The sequence below is a fragment of the Pelodiscus sinensis genome, chromosome 20 (genome assembly GCF_052426305.1).
Source record: "Pelodiscus sinensis isolate ZL-2025 chromosome 20, ASM5242630v1, whole genome shotgun sequence".
Classification (NCBI taxonomy): Eukaryota; Metazoa; Chordata; order Testudines; family Trionychidae; genus Pelodiscus; species Pelodiscus sinensis.
This window is the reverse complement of record NC_143071.1, coordinates 29662439-29679999: the sequence shown is the minus strand read 5'-3', so window position 1 is coordinate 29679999 and position 17561 is coordinate 29662439. Positions and strand designations below refer to the sequence as shown.

At 49.8% G+C, this 17561-nt stretch overlaps 1 protein-coding gene across 2 annotated transcripts in view; it reads left to right on the top strand.

The window, feature by feature from the left end:
* DNAH9 (dynein axonemal heavy chain 9) overlaps positions 1-17561 on the top strand; it is a 250404-nt gene that overhangs the window by 176519 nt on the left and 56324 nt on the right. For both annotated transcript variants that reach the window (XM_089771994.1, XM_075903450.2), the window contains 4 exons: positions 2308-2472; positions 4904-5044; positions 7258-7428; positions 10065-10187. In XM_089771994.1, coding sequence (XP_089628120.1) covers positions 2308-2472; positions 4904-5044; positions 7258-7428; positions 10065-10187 — 600 coding nt within the window. The remainder of the gene's footprint in view (positions 1-2307; positions 2473-4903; positions 5045-7257; positions 7429-10064; positions 10188-17561) is intronic.

Sequence of the window (17561 nt, the reverse complement as noted above, 5' to 3'; positions counted from 1 at the left end):
ATTGTTGTGGGTTTTGGAAAATGAAATGAGACTGTCCAGGCTTCCTTGGAATCATCGCTGTGGGGCAGGGCTGGAGAGGCAGGTCCAGTGTGCGGGCTGCCCCTGGGAGAGAGGGCAACCCAGCGCTCTCACCGCAGCAGTGTGGGGCCAGGAAGCGCCTCTCCGTGGCTGCTGCAGCGACAGCCAGGCAGGCAGGCAGGCAGACTCGGAAACGTGTCGCTGTAGCCGAGGGGGGCAGTCAGTGTCTCGTCGCTGTGCCGTTCTCTGGGCCACCAAGCAGGCTGTGTGACCATATGGTTTGCAGAGATGTCTGCTGCTGCCATCTGCCTGAATTAGGGCCTCCTCTGACTCCCCTGAACTGGGTAGGCTCCCCTGGGCCTTGGTGGGGGCTGGAACAGTTCCTAACTCACAGGGACTCCCAAAGTCAGCAGCTGCCAACAGTCTGGCAGACAAGCTCCAGCAGAAGACAAGGCAGCTCCTCCCCTGAAGTGGGGGTCCGATAAGCCATCCTGACACCTTCCCCCCTCTTCTCTGCGTCTGTCTTTATGTGCTGGGGAACTTACCCCCGGCCTGCCCTAAGGATCTAAGTTGTGCTGGCTAATGAGAAATTAAAGCAGGGGAAGGTTCGTTATTCCTCCCCCAAAGACAAGAACCAACACCTACCTGCTGGGGAGAGACTTGCATTCCTCTGCCACGTGCATTGGGGCTGGGGGCATGGATATGGCCCAGGCTGGTTCCCTGGGACATTCCAGAAGAAATGAACAGAAGAAGCTGGGTGCTTGGGTCTGGATGTGGGGAAGGATCAGGAGTCCATGGACTCCGGGGACATTGCAATGGAGAGTCTAGATCAACCTTGAGAGTCTGGGTTTTCTCAAACCCTGCCCCCAAAGGGTTTCTGTGCTGAGTGAGGGGCTGAGCGCAGCCGTCAGCTGACTGCTTGCAAAGTGTGTGGCGTGTGCTCTGACTGGCAGCAGTCCCTGTGACTACGTCCCCCGCTGCCTTCCGGCCTGAGTATTGGGCTCTGGGGGGAGGTGCTCTGACATTCCTGCTTTGGAGGGTTCCAGCGAGTTGCCAGGATGGCCGTGCGTCCTGGGGGTGGTGAGCTATACGGACCATCTGCATCTTGGAGACAAGGAGCTGGGCGGCTGCTGCCAGGCTGGAGAGAGGCCTTGAGACATGAACTAGAGCAGCAGCATCCCGGGATGCAGTGAGCTCTGCTGGACTCCTGGGACAGGCTGCTGTTTGCGGTCTTAGTGGGGCAGGCGCAGCAGCAGGTCTCTGGCCACAGTTGCATGTAGAGAGAAATCCAATTTCTTCATGTGTCAGTGAGGCCGGGGGAGCAGCTGTGAGCCTGGAGAGGAGCTCGCCCGGAAGGATTAATGTTAGTGGTGGAATAAAACATAAAATGCCTCGTGAGCATCTGGTTTTCCCCAGAAATTCCTTGTTCATTGTCGTACATGACACATCGAACCATGGACAATCCAGTGCTCAAATAGCTAGCCACAGCCTCAGGGACGTGGCTGACAGTAGCCTGACCATCGTGTGCAGTTCATTGTTGGCACTTAAGAGTATTAGCTGGGAATTATGAGCTCTTAGAGCAAACAAAGCTTTCAGAACTCCAGGGCCTCGTCCACACGGTAACAGCCGGCCAAACGACATTTGAAATGCTGGCCATGTTTGAATGGCGGAAACATGTAAAATTAGCCACATCACTTTTCTGTGTTGAAACCATGAAACTCTTCACTTGGGCAAAGTCCTGCATGTAAGGCCCAAGAAGTAAGAAGCCCGGATTTCTAGTTGGCATGCCAGTAGCGTGCACACTTGAGTTGGTTGTGAAGCTGAGCTCTGGCAGTGCATCTTGCTCTGATCTCGTGGGACAGGCGTGCATTTTCTACTCTTGGCCCAACGGTTTGTCTCTGGTTGTCCGCCTGTGGCCTGTGTTGCTCTCAGTTCGAAGTTGACATGTGTTGCTATGTCATGGGCAGCGCTCCTGGGACCTGTGGAGATGGGAGGGAGGGTGTGGCAGCCGTGCTCGCCATGGTAGACTGCACTGAGGCACTTCCTTACCGCACTGACTCAAGCGTGAAACAGGAGGTGCCAATGGGGAGGGTGCTCCACCTCACACTCCCTGCTGTGTAGACAGCGCCAAAAGCTGAAATACGCTATTGTGACTTCAGCCGTGCAGCTGAGAGAGCTCAAGTTGTGTAGCTTCTTTTGGCTTTAGCCCTGCTCCGTAGACACTGGCATTGCTGGGCTGTGCCCTTGATACTGGGCTGCGGTTAATCTTCCCCCCCTGTTTGTTTGCAGTCAGAGCTCACAAAGCAGCAGAATGGATTCAAAATCACCTTGAAAACCTTGGAGGACAATTTGCTGTCCAGGCTCTCCTCAGCATCTGGAAACTTCCTAGGGGACACGGCCTTGGTGGAAAACCTGGAGACCACCAAACAGACAGCTGCGGAAATTGAAGACAAGGTAAAAGCAAGTCCAGGCCAGGAGAAGGGAACATGGGCAATGTTATTCGTCTGAAAGATTCTCATCTTGCCTCTTCTGCTGCTTAGAGAATCGAACTCAATATAAATTCATGTGCTCTCTAAGCTGGCTGGCTCTGAACAGTTTAATTCTTAAGAACGTGTGTATGCTAAATGGCCGATTTAAAAAGGAGAGAGAGTTGCAGCACCTGATGTAAAACAATCAAACTGCAACTCTGGACTGAGAAGGGTTCGACTGCGGCAGCTGAATGCTGTGGCCTTTATTTATTATTTTATTGTATTGTATTTTTACTTATGTGTGTGGTGAATTCTGAATACATTTAGTTTCCTCCTTTGAGCCACAATTTTGGCCCAGGGGCAAGCTGGAATCCATTCCTGGGTATGTGGTCCAGATTCAGTCTGCAGAAACTCAGATGTTTAGTGCCCATGCAGTTCCCCCGGGTGTAAATTTGGATTTTAAGCCTGTCTGCACTGTCAGCATTATTATTTACACAGCTTGTCTTGCTATGTTCATTTTCTCTGTATCTGTCAAACCTAACCCATCCCTTCCCTGTCATTTCACTGGGGGTGCAAGCATGAACCACATCTCTCATTTCTCACTGTGGGGCCCTCACCTCGCTCCCCCCCACACACACTCTCTATGGCTGTTTCTAACAGCTCTGAATGTGAAATCATATTTATTCTGCTTGACAAAGATGTTTTGCTTGAACACCCTCAGGCGTGGCTCAGTCACAAATGAGAATGCAGGGGACATCTTAGCAAGGCTGTTGTGAATGTCAGAAGCAATTGTCTTCATGGCCTTAACACTGAGCCGTGTATTGATGGTGTCCAGAGAGACCAAAGCCAGCAGTGTATTACCCTCTCAACCCGTCCCCTCTTCCCATTCCCCCACCCCCTGCCCCAGCCCTGAGGCCCCTCCTGCACCCAAACTCCCTCCCAGAGCCTGCAACTGGCACCCCTTCCCATCCCTCAACCCCTGTCCCAGTATGGAGAAAGTGAGCGATGGTGGTAGAAAGTGAGGGGGAGAGGGGAGAGAGAGAATGGAGTACATGGGCGGGGGGGCGGGGCCTCAGAGAAGGGGTAGAACAAGGGTATGGTCTTGGAGAAGGGGTGGGGCAGGGTGAGGCAAGGGTTTCTATGATTAGAAAGTTGGGAACCCTACCCTGGCCGTGCAAGAAGAGCATCCCAGTAGCACAGCCGGGTGCTCACTGGGCACCGGCCAGCTCAGGTGCAGCACTGGGGCCTTTTGACTGTTCTGTGCTGGGCCCAGTTTTGCTGTTGGCAGGACTGTGTTAGCTCCAGCATGTTACAGGCCTGTGTTTGCTGTAACATGTTTTAATTAAATAATGGAGATTGCCTATCTCCTAGAACTGGAAGGGACCTTGCAAGGTCATTGAGTCCAGTCCCCTGCCTTCAGAGCAGGACCAAGTACCATCCCTAATGAATTTTTGCCCCAAATCCCTAAATGGCCTCTGCAAGGATTGAACTCACAACCCTGGGTTTAGCAGGCCAATGCTCAAACCACTGAGCTATCCCTCCCCCCATGTTACAGGCCTGTGTTAGCTTCAGCACATTATTGGCCTGTGTTAGCTCTAGCATGTTACAGGCCTGTGTTAGTTCTAACATGTTATAGACCTGTGTTAGCTTAACACGTTACAGGCCTGTGTTAGCTCTAGCATGTTACAGGCCTTTCTTCCTAGGAGCTGAGAAGGGGTTACCTCAGGTCAGTTCGGGACGCCTGCATCCAATTAGGAGCTGCCTGAGACCTTCTCAAGCGCCCCCCTGGGGAGAGAAAAGGAGGGCGAGGGAAGAGTCCGCCAGGCTAATGGCAGCAGGAAGATGGGTCACCTGTGGCTGGCAGTATTCGGGTTTTCTGGCAGCGCTTTTTAAGTCTAGAAAGAGACAGACTGGGAGGAGCTGACACAAATGTGCCGAAACCTGCCTCTCAGGACACAACCCAAAGCAAGCAGCCAAGGCCAGCTACTCCTAGGATAAAACTTGAAACCAGCAAGTAGTGCTGCAGCGCCTTAGAGACGAGCAAAACCATGTAGTCGGTCTCATGAGCGTTCGGGGGCACAGCCCACTTCTTCTGTCACTGCCTTCCATGCTGAAAACAAAGCTGCATGGTTGAGAAGGGCGGCTCCTCGGAGAGCTACCAGCTCAAGTTCTCGCTCTGCAGTCTGTGTGAAATCGTAGCAGCCAGTTCTCGCTGCCGGCAGTGCAGAGAATTGCTCGGCCGCCATGATCAGAGGGGGTTTCGCCCCCCTTTTGCTCATCCACGTTCATGCGAAGCGTTAACCTCACACCAGGGCAGCAGGGGAGCTCTGCTCTCCCCACCCCATCGTCTCCGACGCAGAGAGGTTCTCACAATTACAGGAGTTTCATGGTTGTTTTGGTCTTTAATTTCCTAACAGGTCCAAGAGTCCAAGGTGACAGAAACGAAGATTAATGAGGCAAGGGAGCACTACCGGCCTGCGGCAGCCCGGGCCTCTCTGCTCTACTTCATCATGAATGACCTCAACGTGATTCACCTCATGTACCAGTTCTCCTTGAAGGTACTGCCCGGGGGAGTGGTGAAAGCTCCCCAGCCGTCTGCCCAACAGCGTAGTTACCTCAAGACCTTACTAAGGTGGGATGGGATCTGTTTCTGGGGTGGAGAGGAGGGGAGGGTATTTAAACTCCTCCTGGGAAAGTGGGTCTTGCCCAATCCCTCCTATCGGTTGGGTTATTTATGGCTTTGTTATTATTGCAATAGCACCTAGGAGTCCCGGTGCTGTGCCAGAATCCATTGTGCTAGGCGCTGGGCAACCACACAACAGGAAGAGACAGAGAACCAAAGGCCAGAAAGGACTGGTATCATCATGTAGCCTGATCTTTGGTGGATCACAGGCTGGAGAACTTCCCCACAATCATCCCTCCAGCAGATCCTTTAGAAAAATCTTGATTTAAAAATTGTCAGGAATGGAGAATCCACCACAACCCTTGGCAAATTGTTCCCATGGTTAATTACTCCCACCAGTAAAAAATTACTCCGTTATTTCCAGTTTGAATTTGTCTAGCTTCAAGTTCCGGCCACAGACTTGTGCTATGCCTCTCTGCTAGACTGGAGAGCCCTTTATGAAATATTTCTTCCCTGTATAGAAGAACCACTAGGTTCTTTCTACCTTGACAGGTGGGAAAGAGGTCACCTTTCAGAATGTCAAGGGCTGTGTCTAGACTGCATCCCTTTTCCGTAAAAGGGATGCAAATTAGCTCCAAGCCGGAAAAAAGCGGCAGCCATGTTTATGCAAATGAAGCGGGGGGATTTAAATCCCCGCTTCATTTGCAATTGCGATGTGTCTAATTTGCATCCCTTTTACGGAAAAGGGATGCAGTCTAGACACAGCCTAGCTGTACAGTAAGCTCCTTCAGAAGAATTATTGTTCTGTTTTTGTGCACCACCTAGCATAATGTGGCCTGAGTCATGGCTAAGGTTCCTAGCTGCTACTGCAATAATAATAATAATAATAATAATAATAATAAAAATAATACTTTAAATTCTTTGACAAAATAAGTCTTCAGAGTCTTCTTCATGGTCAGTTACTAAATTACAGTGAGAGATTATAAAGTATCTTAGGGTATGTCTACACTACCCTCCTAATTCGAACTCCTCATTCCACGAGGAGTACAGCTAGTTCAGATTAGGAAGCCTAATCCGAACTAGCTACTCCGTGCCTCGTGTAGCCACGCGGCACGGGGTTCGAACTACCGGCATTTAAAAATGGCGCCGGCCGGCTTCATGCAAATGAAGCCTGGGAAATTCAAATCCCGGGCTTCGTTTGCAAGTGCGGTATGCCTACGTTACCCTCCTAGTTCGAATTAGGAGGGTAGTGTAGACATACCCTGAGAGAGATGTACAGAGATTATTACAAAATAGTTTGCAAATGATGTTATAACATTAACTATAAAGCCCACTGTAATTTGGAGGACATAAGATTTACATGGCTCTCCACACACTTTCAAACAAAATACACAGGGAAAAATACATTCTACAAATAATTGAGCAATAAAGTATGTACCAATATTACTCTAATTTACAACTGCATTGTTATCTCTTTGCTTGGGCCTTTAAAACTCTAAGAATAACTCTTTCCATACAGCTTTCTTTGGCTTGTTCAGTGTTATTAATTTGCACTTGTCTGGTTATTTCAGATTAGCTCAGTTGTGTAGTTTTCTTATTTTTAACCCATCTGTGGTTGGGGTTTTCCTCAGTAGCATTTGGTAATTTCCTAATGTGTTTTTTTCCAGCATGCTCTGAAGGCTTTTGAATCTTTCCTCACATGCATAGGAAATGTTTCATATTGTACATAATAGCTTCCTCCTCAGTCGACATCCTGCCGGGACCTTATAGGGTTAATCTCATTCCCAAATCCCTGTGTATCATCTGCCCTTCTTCTCGTGTCAGTTCTGTGGTATCCAAGCAGTGAAAAAAGTCATGTGTGTGTGTGTTTTGATTTCCTAATTTTATCGTTTTGTGGCTGCGTACCTGTCAGAAGAGCAGTAAGTAAAAGTTTTCCTCTTGGAGAGAGAGAGTGAAAAACGCTGTCCTGTCCCATTACACAGCTGTCTTGCACTGTCCTTTCATACCACTTGGCCTTTTGGTTTGCTTTGTTTATGGAGCAGAAAAAATGGAATTGGCTTGACCTGTCGGGATGTTCCTCATGATACCCAGGGCATTAAAATGGCAATTGTAAAGCATCCGAAGTCTTCCTCCTGTCCGCCCCTGCAGGCATTCAGTGTCGTGTTCCAGAAGGCCGTCCAGAGGGCCCCTCCAGAAGAGAGCCTCAAAGAGCGAATTCAAAACTTGATCGACAGCATCACCTTCTCTGTGTTCCAGTACACCACCCGGGGGCTGTTTGAGTGCGACAAGCTGACCTACACGGCCCAGGTGGCCTTCCAGGTAAAGAACAGGAGCAGCCTCATTTAGATGGAATAATATGTGTGATGAGCCACGTTGCTGGCATTGCCTGCTGTCCTCAGGAGAAAAGCCAATCCCCTTCCTGCCCGTCAGCATGTCTGCAGCTACTGGATGTGGTCTGGGGCAGTTCTTTCCCCTTCTTGCTGCCGGCAGTCGCAGATGCTCTGGTTCACATTAAGTTTGCAAATTACTTTTTGAGCAGTGAAGTCTGCTTGAGGGCCCTAAGGAAGTGAGGGGACAGTGGCCTTTGGGGACAGGCTGCTTGTATGTGAAGAAACGTAACTGGTGGGCTGCTGCTCTTTTCATTTTAATGTGACCATATTTCAATGATCTGTTGGTATGTCAGCAGCCCGTGTGCGAGTCCTTCAGTATCTACAGATTGGAATGAAAATAAGTAAATAAATACTTCCCTTGTCCGTCAAAGCCTGGGGTCTAGAATCCCTGTTGGTGCTCCTGGGCTGTGAAATGCACTTCTGGGGGAAAGCTGGGGGTCTCGCCCCCCGCACTCCTGCCGCACCCTCCCAGAGTTTCTGGAGCACCACAGATAGTTCACATTCAGGGGAGGGTTGTAGAGGGGTGGGGATAGGGGCTGCTTGTGGGAAGAGGCAGGGTAGCTGCAGAGAGGGAGCACTGTGCCGTGGCCGTGGGGCTCGGTGTGCTCTCGGCCCCTGGCTGTGGGGGGTCCACAACCACCCTTCCTCGTTCCCCGGATTCCCCCCAGTCCTTGGTCAATTGCAGCCCTTCTGCTGCGGTTGGAACAAGAGCCTGGCAGCAGAGGGGCCAGTGTTGACTTCCCCCAGTCTGGCGAATTCCCGGACTCAGGACGGGTCGTACAACTCGTAGGGACTGTCCTTACGCTGCAAAATTGCTCTAGGACCGTGCAGTGAGCGGCAGTTTGATGGATGTTACTGCATTACATGCAATGAAGTGAATGGAGCTCTGATCTGGCTAGGCGGGAGGTGTTCTCCACACGCATACTGAATGCATCATTCACTCGCTCCAGGGAGCAGCATAAGCCTTGCCAAGCGACAGAACACACCCGGGCTGTGTCTACACTGGCCACTTATTCCGGAAAATCAGCCGCTTTTCCGGAATAACTTGCCAGCTGTCTACACTGGCCCCTTGAATTTCCGGAAAAGCACTGATGATCTACTGTAAGAAATCAGCCGCTTTTCCGGAAATACTATGCTGCTCCCGTTCGGGCAAAAGTCTTTTTTCCGAAAGACTTTTGCCCAAAAGGGCCAGTGTAGACAGCAGAGTTCTGTTTTCCGCAAAAAAGTCCTGATCGACCATCGGGGCTTTTTTGCGGAAAAGTGCGTCTAGATTGGCCACGGACGCTTTTCCGGAAAAGCATCCTGCCAATGTAGACGTGCTTTTTCCGGAAATACTTATAACGGAAAACTGTTCCGTTTTAAGCATTTCCAGAAAAGGGTGCCAGTGTAGACTGAGTTTGGGAGTAGGATTTAGCTGGGAACAAAATCTCTGCACTCAGCAGTAAGTAGAGTTAGGGCAGTGATAAGACACTTTATTTTATCCATGTCAACATACGATAATTCCCAGAAAACTCACCGTCCCTTGTAACTGTCGAGCTGCTCACCAGCCCCCATGGCATTGCTGAAGCGATGGCCCCATGGTGAGGTACAGTCAGCAAAGCTGCTATAAAGCAATGACAAAGAGTCACCAGTCACCCCCGGCAACGTGTGAACATGTGAACACTAACACCCGCCCCGGCCACAGATGCTGCAACCCACTGACGCATTTGCTCAGATGTCACAGGCTCTGAAAGTGATTCCGCACGGGCAAAAGGCTCCGAGCTGGCCAAAATGGGCACGTTGCCCGTTCTGCGGGGCAAATCGTGACACATTTTTCACTGGTTCCTTTCGCCCAGCCCCCACCACATGCTCACACTGACTCAGGTTTACATGTTCATGGTATTTTGGGGGACTGAGAATTCTTTGCAATGGAACATCTGAAACCCAACAAAGCACTCTGAGAGGCGCTAGGGTGGGGGCCACGTTATTGACTGTTCACGATGACACATTCTGGCTTTAGTGTAGGAGGATCCGTGTGCACTAAACGTATTCACTCTTGGAACACAGATGGGCAACTGCTTTGGTTTTTCCATGGGATAAGGATGCTTGCAAATGTTGGCTTTTTGATGTACCTCCTTGCCCCAAAGGCCATGGATTTTAAGGTTAGAAGGAACCTCATGTTTGTAATTGTTTAACCTCTTGCATCACACTGGCCATAGAACCGTACCCTTCAAGTGCCAGTAATAGAGAACCCACCACATCCCCAAGGCTTCTTCTGTGCACGAGGGATTGCCAGCTGCTGTCTGTGGCCCTTTTGGGCCGGGGCCCAGTCCCTCCCAAATCCTGTTTTAGAACCGTGGCCCTGTCGGGTCAGTGGACTCCATGTGTTTGTTCCAGCTCCCCAGTTATCTCCTGCCCACCTCTGTGACGTTTATTTCACCAGCCCAGTCTGGCCGGTGGCAGTTGATACATTGTAGTCACATGTTCTGACACGTGATAACGTACGATGAGCATTCTAATCGATTCGGCTGCACTGCGGGAGTCTGGAGAGTCCGGCTAAGATTCACCGTTTGTTGGACATTGCAGATACTTCTGATGAATAATGAAATTAACATGGTGGAGCTGGACTTCCTGCTGCGATATCCAGCACAGCCAGGAGTCACGAGTCCGGTGGAGTTCCTGTCTAATCACTCATGGGGTGGCATCAAGGTAAGTTAAATGTTCTCGATATCTCTTACCGATATCTCCGACTCAAAGTCCGGTGGAGTCAATGGGAGCTTCATGTTAGTGCGGTCGGCTCTGGATTGGCCCCTGCAGCCGCCAGTAGGTGGGACGTCCCAGAGCTAACGTAGGTGAGCGCAGTGGGTTCTGTTCCGCACTCTGCACTGGCCTCGGCGTCATCTCAGGCAAGCCACTGCCCTCCCTCCCTCAAGCAGGAACTCGCCTCCTCAGCAGGTCCGTTTGCAAAGCACTTTGAGACCCCAGGTATGGTCAGGATGATGCCGGTGGTCAGAGACGGAGAGTCACGTCAGGGCTGCGGTGCAGAGACTTGTGGGAGATGGGGTATTTGCCCTATTCCCTGTAGGAGGTGGCAGCCAAGACAACAGCAGCCGATACGCCGTTTGCAAGGCTTGTGCACGGGGGACCGATCAAAGAGCTGCTATGCTGGGAGAGCGAACCGCCATCATGGAATGTACTCGTCAGCGGGTGACTCCTGCTTACAGGACACGCACGGCCGGGTGTCTTGTGAAGCGGGAGCCATGTCCGTAGATGTATTTCTGCAGCGCCCGGCCGTGGGTATCTGACGGTGTTTGTTTATGGTACTTTGTGACCCATCTTTGACCCACATGGGTGTTCTGGGCCAGGGCCACGGGGCACAGCGTGTGCAGTGGATTCTGAACCGGACATCTCTGATATTCTCTGTGGCGTGGGGTTGTACAGTGCAGTGTGGGATCAAACACGCGTCTTACCCAGGGCAGACTCAAACGAGCCAGATAGACAACAGAGCCCTGCTACTGTCTTGATTAACACCCCTCAGTTTTCATTTTTGGGAGACCCCTGGACCAAAGCTTTGAGATGCAAAGGGTCCGGACCATGGGCTCATGGAGCAAGGCCGCTGATGTCCCCCACTCCCAGCATTAATAGAGAGGATGGGCCCCCGGAGATTTCAGAGCCCACATGAAGTTGGCCACAGGCTGGGCTCTGCCATCTCCATGGGCTGTGTCTCCAGCTGAAGGGTGCGGGTGGCTGAAATCGGTTCCATTTTCCACGTGTATTGAGCCGTGTGCAGGTTGTCAGTGTCCTCACTGCTTGGTTTTAACTGGCAGGGTCTCGCTGGAGGCTCTCTGCCCTGTTCCTTCTTGTAGAGATGTTGCACCCTAATTAAGGACTTTCTAAAGAATCCACGCGCCTGTTCCCCGCGGTTCAGTGGGATGCCTGGCATGTTCCGAAGGCAGCATCTGTATTTGTGACCTTTTCAAGACAGATTCAAGGAATATTTAAGATTAGCACACAATGGAAACAGTCAGTTTCCGAGCGTAGAAAAGTCACCATTTTGTAACACAAGGTTATAGTGTGTAAATATCTCACAAAGAGACTCTTAGTTCAGCTCGTGAACTCTTTGTTACCAAATACTAAATGGCCCTTAGATTGTCTTTGGTGATCGTTTGCAGTATTGATTCTACTACACATAATATGCTGGATGTAAACTTTATTAGTCTTTATGGTCCATTACTGTGTGTTGATTTATTACCTTTTGAGGTTTTGGCAGTTGTAGTTACGTGAGGAACAGTTCTTGTTCAGCCATTTTGTCACAGTCTGCTATAATTAGGTTAATTAGTCATGGCTTCCATATAGCTTATTAGCAGGCTAAACTCTCCGTTCCTTTTATCAGGAAGATTAATGCTGTAATAAATTGTTTCTTCAATAAAGCTTGAGTAAAGTATATTTCAGATTTATATTTCAAATTCTAAATGGAATTTAGGCTTCTATTTAATTTTTTATGGGAACACTGAAAAGTTACTGTGCTAAGTGCTGTAGTTGCCAGAGGTTTTAGGCTAAGATAGTTGTGGCAAAGGAAATTTGAGGTTAATATTTGAGGCCCATTTTGGGTGAGCACAGTGACTTTGAAGGAAACCTTCTTAGCGTGTTGGGGGACTTGGTGAACAAACAGCCTTGTCAGAATTAAGTATTTATTGTGACTTGATGACTAATTCATGCCTAGGAATAATGCGGAGCAGTTCTATAGCCCCGTGTTTCTCAGCCGGTGGTACGTGTACCCTTAGAAGAGAAGTCTGGGGGGTACGTCAACACAACTGAAATTTGGCAAAGGGGATTGGGGAGGGGGCGGCAGCACCAGCCTGTCAAACTGAACGTTCAGAGCTGCGCGCCCGGACGTTAACAGCCGCTCTATGCATGTGCCCCAGCGCTGGTGGGAAAAGCGCACGAGTCTCAGGGCAGTTCCAAGTTGGGGGCGGGGAGTGTTAGGGGTGTTAGTTCCAAGTTGGGGGCTAAATTCAACTTCTTGGGCACCCGCTTTAACAATGTGAAGTTCCGTGTCCTCACTACGGGGAAGAATCGAAAGTCGTCCAAGGCAGGCGCCGTTAGCTGTTCAGCTGTTTGTCGGCTCAGCGCGCTAGTCTGGACGCTCCCCCGCCGACATCAAAGCTCTTTGTCGGCAGCCCCGGTAAACCTCATCCCACAAGGAATAACGGGGCTGCCGACAAAGGGCTTTGATGTCGGCAGGGTAGCGTCTAGACTAGCGGCGAGCCGACAAACAGCTGATCAGCTGTTTGTCGGCTCAGCGCGACAGCCCTGTAAATTTAAATGAAGCCGCGATCATTTAAATCGTGGCTTCATTTGCCTTTGCCTATCTGTCTAATCTACATGGGTCCATCGATGGAGCCATGTAGTCTAGACACAGCCTAAGGTGCCACAGGACTCCTCGCCGCTTTTGCAGATTCAGACTAACACTCTGATACTTTCAAAAATGGTGTTTGCTTCTCCTGATATCATACAAATGTCTTCATCAGAGTCGCTTTCAAAGGCTTGCACATTTGCCAGGTAGCAGAAGTCTTTTATGTGCTTGATTTCTTTTCTAGCCACATACAGCTTTGCATCTGTTGGCCACTTTCCTACCTACATAGTCTTGGTTTTCTCTACGTTTACTTTCAGTAATTGTGTTGCTTTTTTTTCAGCCTCTGATGTAAGGGCAGTTGTTCCATTCTGTGCCGTATTTAGTAAAGCAATGTCATTGGTAGGGCCATATCATGTAACTCCTCTTGGCTAACGCATTTTTCCCTGTCCAATATGGCTTGTGTTGCCAGCTAATGCACAGAGAATTGATGAAAGCACACACCCTTTTCCAGTCGCACCGTCAAAGCGCTCTTTCAGGCTTGCGTCCGATCTGAGAGCTCATCTCCTTCCATCACACAAACTCCTTATTACATTGATCACTTTGAGGGTTACACATCTCAGACTGTTTTAATTGACTTCAGGCGATACGAATCAGTATTTGAAGGGTGGGTGTGAGCCAGAGATTGAATTTTAGTAAGCCGTCATCATTGAGTTGAAATGATTTCATTGTGCTTATCTTAACCGTTATTTTCACACTTAATTTTGTTAAAATGCGCAGAACGTGTGTTACACAGTTTAACTCTTTTTTTTTTTCTAACTGCGTGCCATGTTTTTGCTGAGTGTACTGGGTGGATTCACCACAACAGCGCCTCCTGCAGGCCCTTCTGCAGGTCACCCTTCCCGGGTGGGGTCTTGCCTTCTGTTGCGGTCTCCTCCTTTGGACTTTCTGCCGTGACTTGGCTTTTAATTTGGTGCCCTTCCATATTACTGTTTTATTAAATGCTTGATTTATTTTTTCTCTGCTGCAGCTTGTTGTGCTGCCGTTGTTTTTTGGACTGTACTCAACTGGTGTTTGACGGTTTATGCAGATTGTGGTTGCCGGTGCTGTTAGACTTTTCCAATTCGAGGGTTACAGTGTGGGAGGCAGCAGCCACACATTTCCACACTCCCCCTGTGATGAGAAGACACATCACTTCTAGGGGCCTGGGCTGGAACCCAGTGGAGTAGGGTGTGCCTGGCCCCCCTACTCGTGACGCCAGCCCCATGTGTGGGGTTGCCTGTACACTCCCCTGAGGCTAGAAGGCCTGAATCCTCGATTCTTGCTGTTTTCCTTGGCCTGGATGCTGAGGACTCTATTCTGTCTGAGTGCCCTGCTCACGCTCAGCAAGCCAGAGCCCCGGGCGGCTGAGGGCTGTGGACTGGTTACGTAGTTGGCCCACTAGCTGGCAGGAGGTGTGTGCTGAACCCTCCTGGGTGAGACTGAACTGCTGGGAGGCCAACTTGGCACCTGCTGAATTCCCAGGCCAACATCTTGACGCCACCAATAGGGGTGAAGAAAGAAAGAAGAGTAACATGGCTGCTTTAATTTTAGCAGGTGTTACTGGTCCCTCTTCTCTTCCTTAGCACTGCCCCTTCTCTGGCACCTGCCCACCAATCATTGGCTCCGGACACGTTAGCATGGAATGGAAACGTCCTCCCCGTTCTCTGAGTCGCTCTTCACGCATTTGCAACATTGGTTCTTGAGACTCACTCCTGGGCACTGTCTGCCCAGGTCTGGCTCTTACTCTATGAGGTTTTTGAAGCCTCTTTTCTGTGCTGTTTCTTCTGCCTCTGCATCCATCACTTGAACCGAGGCATTCCCGTCTTGCCCATACCTCTTCTTTATCTCTCTGACGTTTTGTCTCTATTGTGTAGGGTAATAACAAATTAGGCTTAGAAGAGACCTCGGGAGGCTATCAAGTCCAGCCCCCTGCCCAAAGCAGGACCAATCCCAATTAAATCAACCCAGCCAGGCCTTAAACACCTCTAGGGATGGAGATTCACCCCCTCCCTAGGGAACCCAGCCCAGTGCTTCACCACCCTCCCAGGGAAATAGTTTTTCCTAATATCCAACTTAGACTTGCCCCACTGTAACTTGAGCCCATTGCTCCTCGTTCTGCCACCCGCCCCACTGAGACCAGCCTCTCTCCAGCCTCTTTGGAACTGCCCCCACTTCACAAAATTGATGGCAGCTCTCAAATCCCCCCTTCTTTTCTTCTGCAGACTAAATAGGCCCAGTTCCCTCAGCCTCTCCTCATAAGTGATGTGCCCCAGCCCTGTGATCATTTTCATGGCCTCCACTGGACTCTCTCCAATTTGTCCACATCCTTCCTGTAGGGGCCCTCAAACCTCGGTGCCAATAGGCGCACCTGGGTGTGTGCCCAGCGGCTAGCTGATGTGGTCACAGCATCGTTGTGACTGTTGTGGGAGCTAGCGGGTCAAAGCTAGCCCACGCACATCTACACAGGCTGCACTTCGATGCTCACATTGGGGCAGGGTGGTGCAAACTGACGTTTGTGTGACCAAGGTGGAGAAACCCCAACTATGCCCGGTCTACTCCTGCTGCCTGAGGTTCTCTGATGGAGGAGGGGAGAGCTTTCAGTCCCACCTTGGGCTTCCTGGGTGAAGGTGCCAAGTTAGCTCATGCTCCAGCTGCCATGACCACATCCCTGATCTGGAAACAACGCCCCCCTCAGTTCTTCCCTCTCCCTTTCACTGTCACCCCCTGGCGGACTCTCTGCACCATCACCTTCTGCTAGGGCTTCAATAAATGGTATTTGGCTCTGATCTCTCCTTATGCGAGCCAGGGCCTGCTGACTCGATGCAGGCAGGTTTTGCTTTTCTTTACGCAGATGCACATTTTCCAAGTCTGATTTCTTTTGTGGTATTTTTTGCAGTCTCTGTTCCTTGCTGAATGCAAATCCATCCCCTAGGATAAGTACAACTTATTATAATACATAAGAATACACCTGGCCAACTAGGTTTACTTTTTCATCCCAATCACTCCCATCAGCTCTTTCTGAAAAGGAAGAATTTTCATTATGCAGATATGAAAAAGGAACTGAAAGGACAGAGTTTAATAAATGTGATGTCAAATAATGAGCTCTAAGTAGTGAATTCAGCTTTCGAGGAGAACAGCAGTAGACAAAGTAGCATATTAACTCCATATTTATAATTTTGCAAAACGCAGATGATAAGATTGTGCATGTGGCTTATGAGATAAAATACTGAATCATATATTTTGCATTTAAGAAAACTACTTTCCGAACAAAGGAACTGAAGCCTTTTTATTGCTTCTCCCTCTGTGTACTTTAGTCATTTAAATTCTCCATTCCTCTCAAAGGTTATTTTGACGCAAACAGATATATAGGTGTGTCACACTGATTCTAAATGTAGATATATCTTCTGCTCAGGCAGGTCAGATATAAAGGGCTTGCAGCTCATTGGCTACATTGTATGTTCAAAATATTAATGGCAGAATATCATCGTCTTCATTAAATCCGCTCCAGAGGACTGCAAAAGGGCAAATGCAAGGCCAATCAATGAAGAGGGAAATAAGGACAACGCAGGGAATTAAAGCTCAACGTCAGCACCTACAAAGATATTAGAGCAAATAAGTAAGCAATCAATGTGTGATGCCTAGAAGATAATAAGATAGGTAACAGGCAGCATGGATTTTTCAAGAACAGCTTGTCACACCAGCCAGATAGCTTCCTTTGACAAGGTAACAAGCCGTGTGGCTGGGGGAAGTGGTGGATATGGCATAGCTTGTCTTTAGTAAGGCTTTGGATACAGTCTCTCTTGACCTACTCATCAAGAATTTAGGGAAACACAAACTAGGTGGATCTCCTCTAAAGAAGATGCATCACTGGTAGGGAAACTGTCCCCAGAGCCTAGTTATGGGTGGTTCCCAGTCAAGCTGGGAAGACACATTGAGTGGGGTTGTACAGGGATCCGTTCTGTCCAATATCTGCATTCATGGTTTAGAAAATGGCATCGCAAATACACTTGTAAAGTCTGTGCAGGGATCCAAACTGGGAGGGGCTGCAAGAGCTTTGGAGGTTAGGACTAAAAGCAAAAAGATCTGGACAAACAAGAGAAATAGTCATAAGTAACTAGGATGGAATTCAGTGAGGACAAATGCAAAGTGCTCCCCTTAGGAAGGACCCGTTACTTGCATGCACCACGTGGGAAAGAACTGCCTAGAATGGGGCCCCGTGGAAAGCTAGAGAGGAGCGAGCGGTCAGCTACTGGTGCAGAAACAGCTGGTGTGACTCTGGGGTGTATTAGCAGGAGTACTGTGAGCAAGACGCGAGAAGCCGTTCATCCACGCGACTCCACGCTGACTGGGCCTCAGCTGGAGTCTCATGGCCAGCTCTGGGCACCACTTTTCAGGAAAGATGTGACCAAACTGGAGAACGTCCCCATGGAACTCCCTCCCCCCGGTGACTTCACCCCGCCCCTAGCCTGGGACCCACATGCTCCTCCTCTCCCACTGCCTCCTCCCCTCCCCATCCCATATTATCGGAGTGGGGGGGAGCTCAGGGCAGCTTGGCAGCTGGAGAGGAAGAGCCCCAGGGGACGGGTTCTGCTTCTGCCCCTGCCCAGAGCCGCTGTGTCTGTGCCCAGGGCTGGGGTGGATCTGGGAGTTCTCTTTTCCTTCTGGGAGGGGCAGTGGAAAAGGAGCAG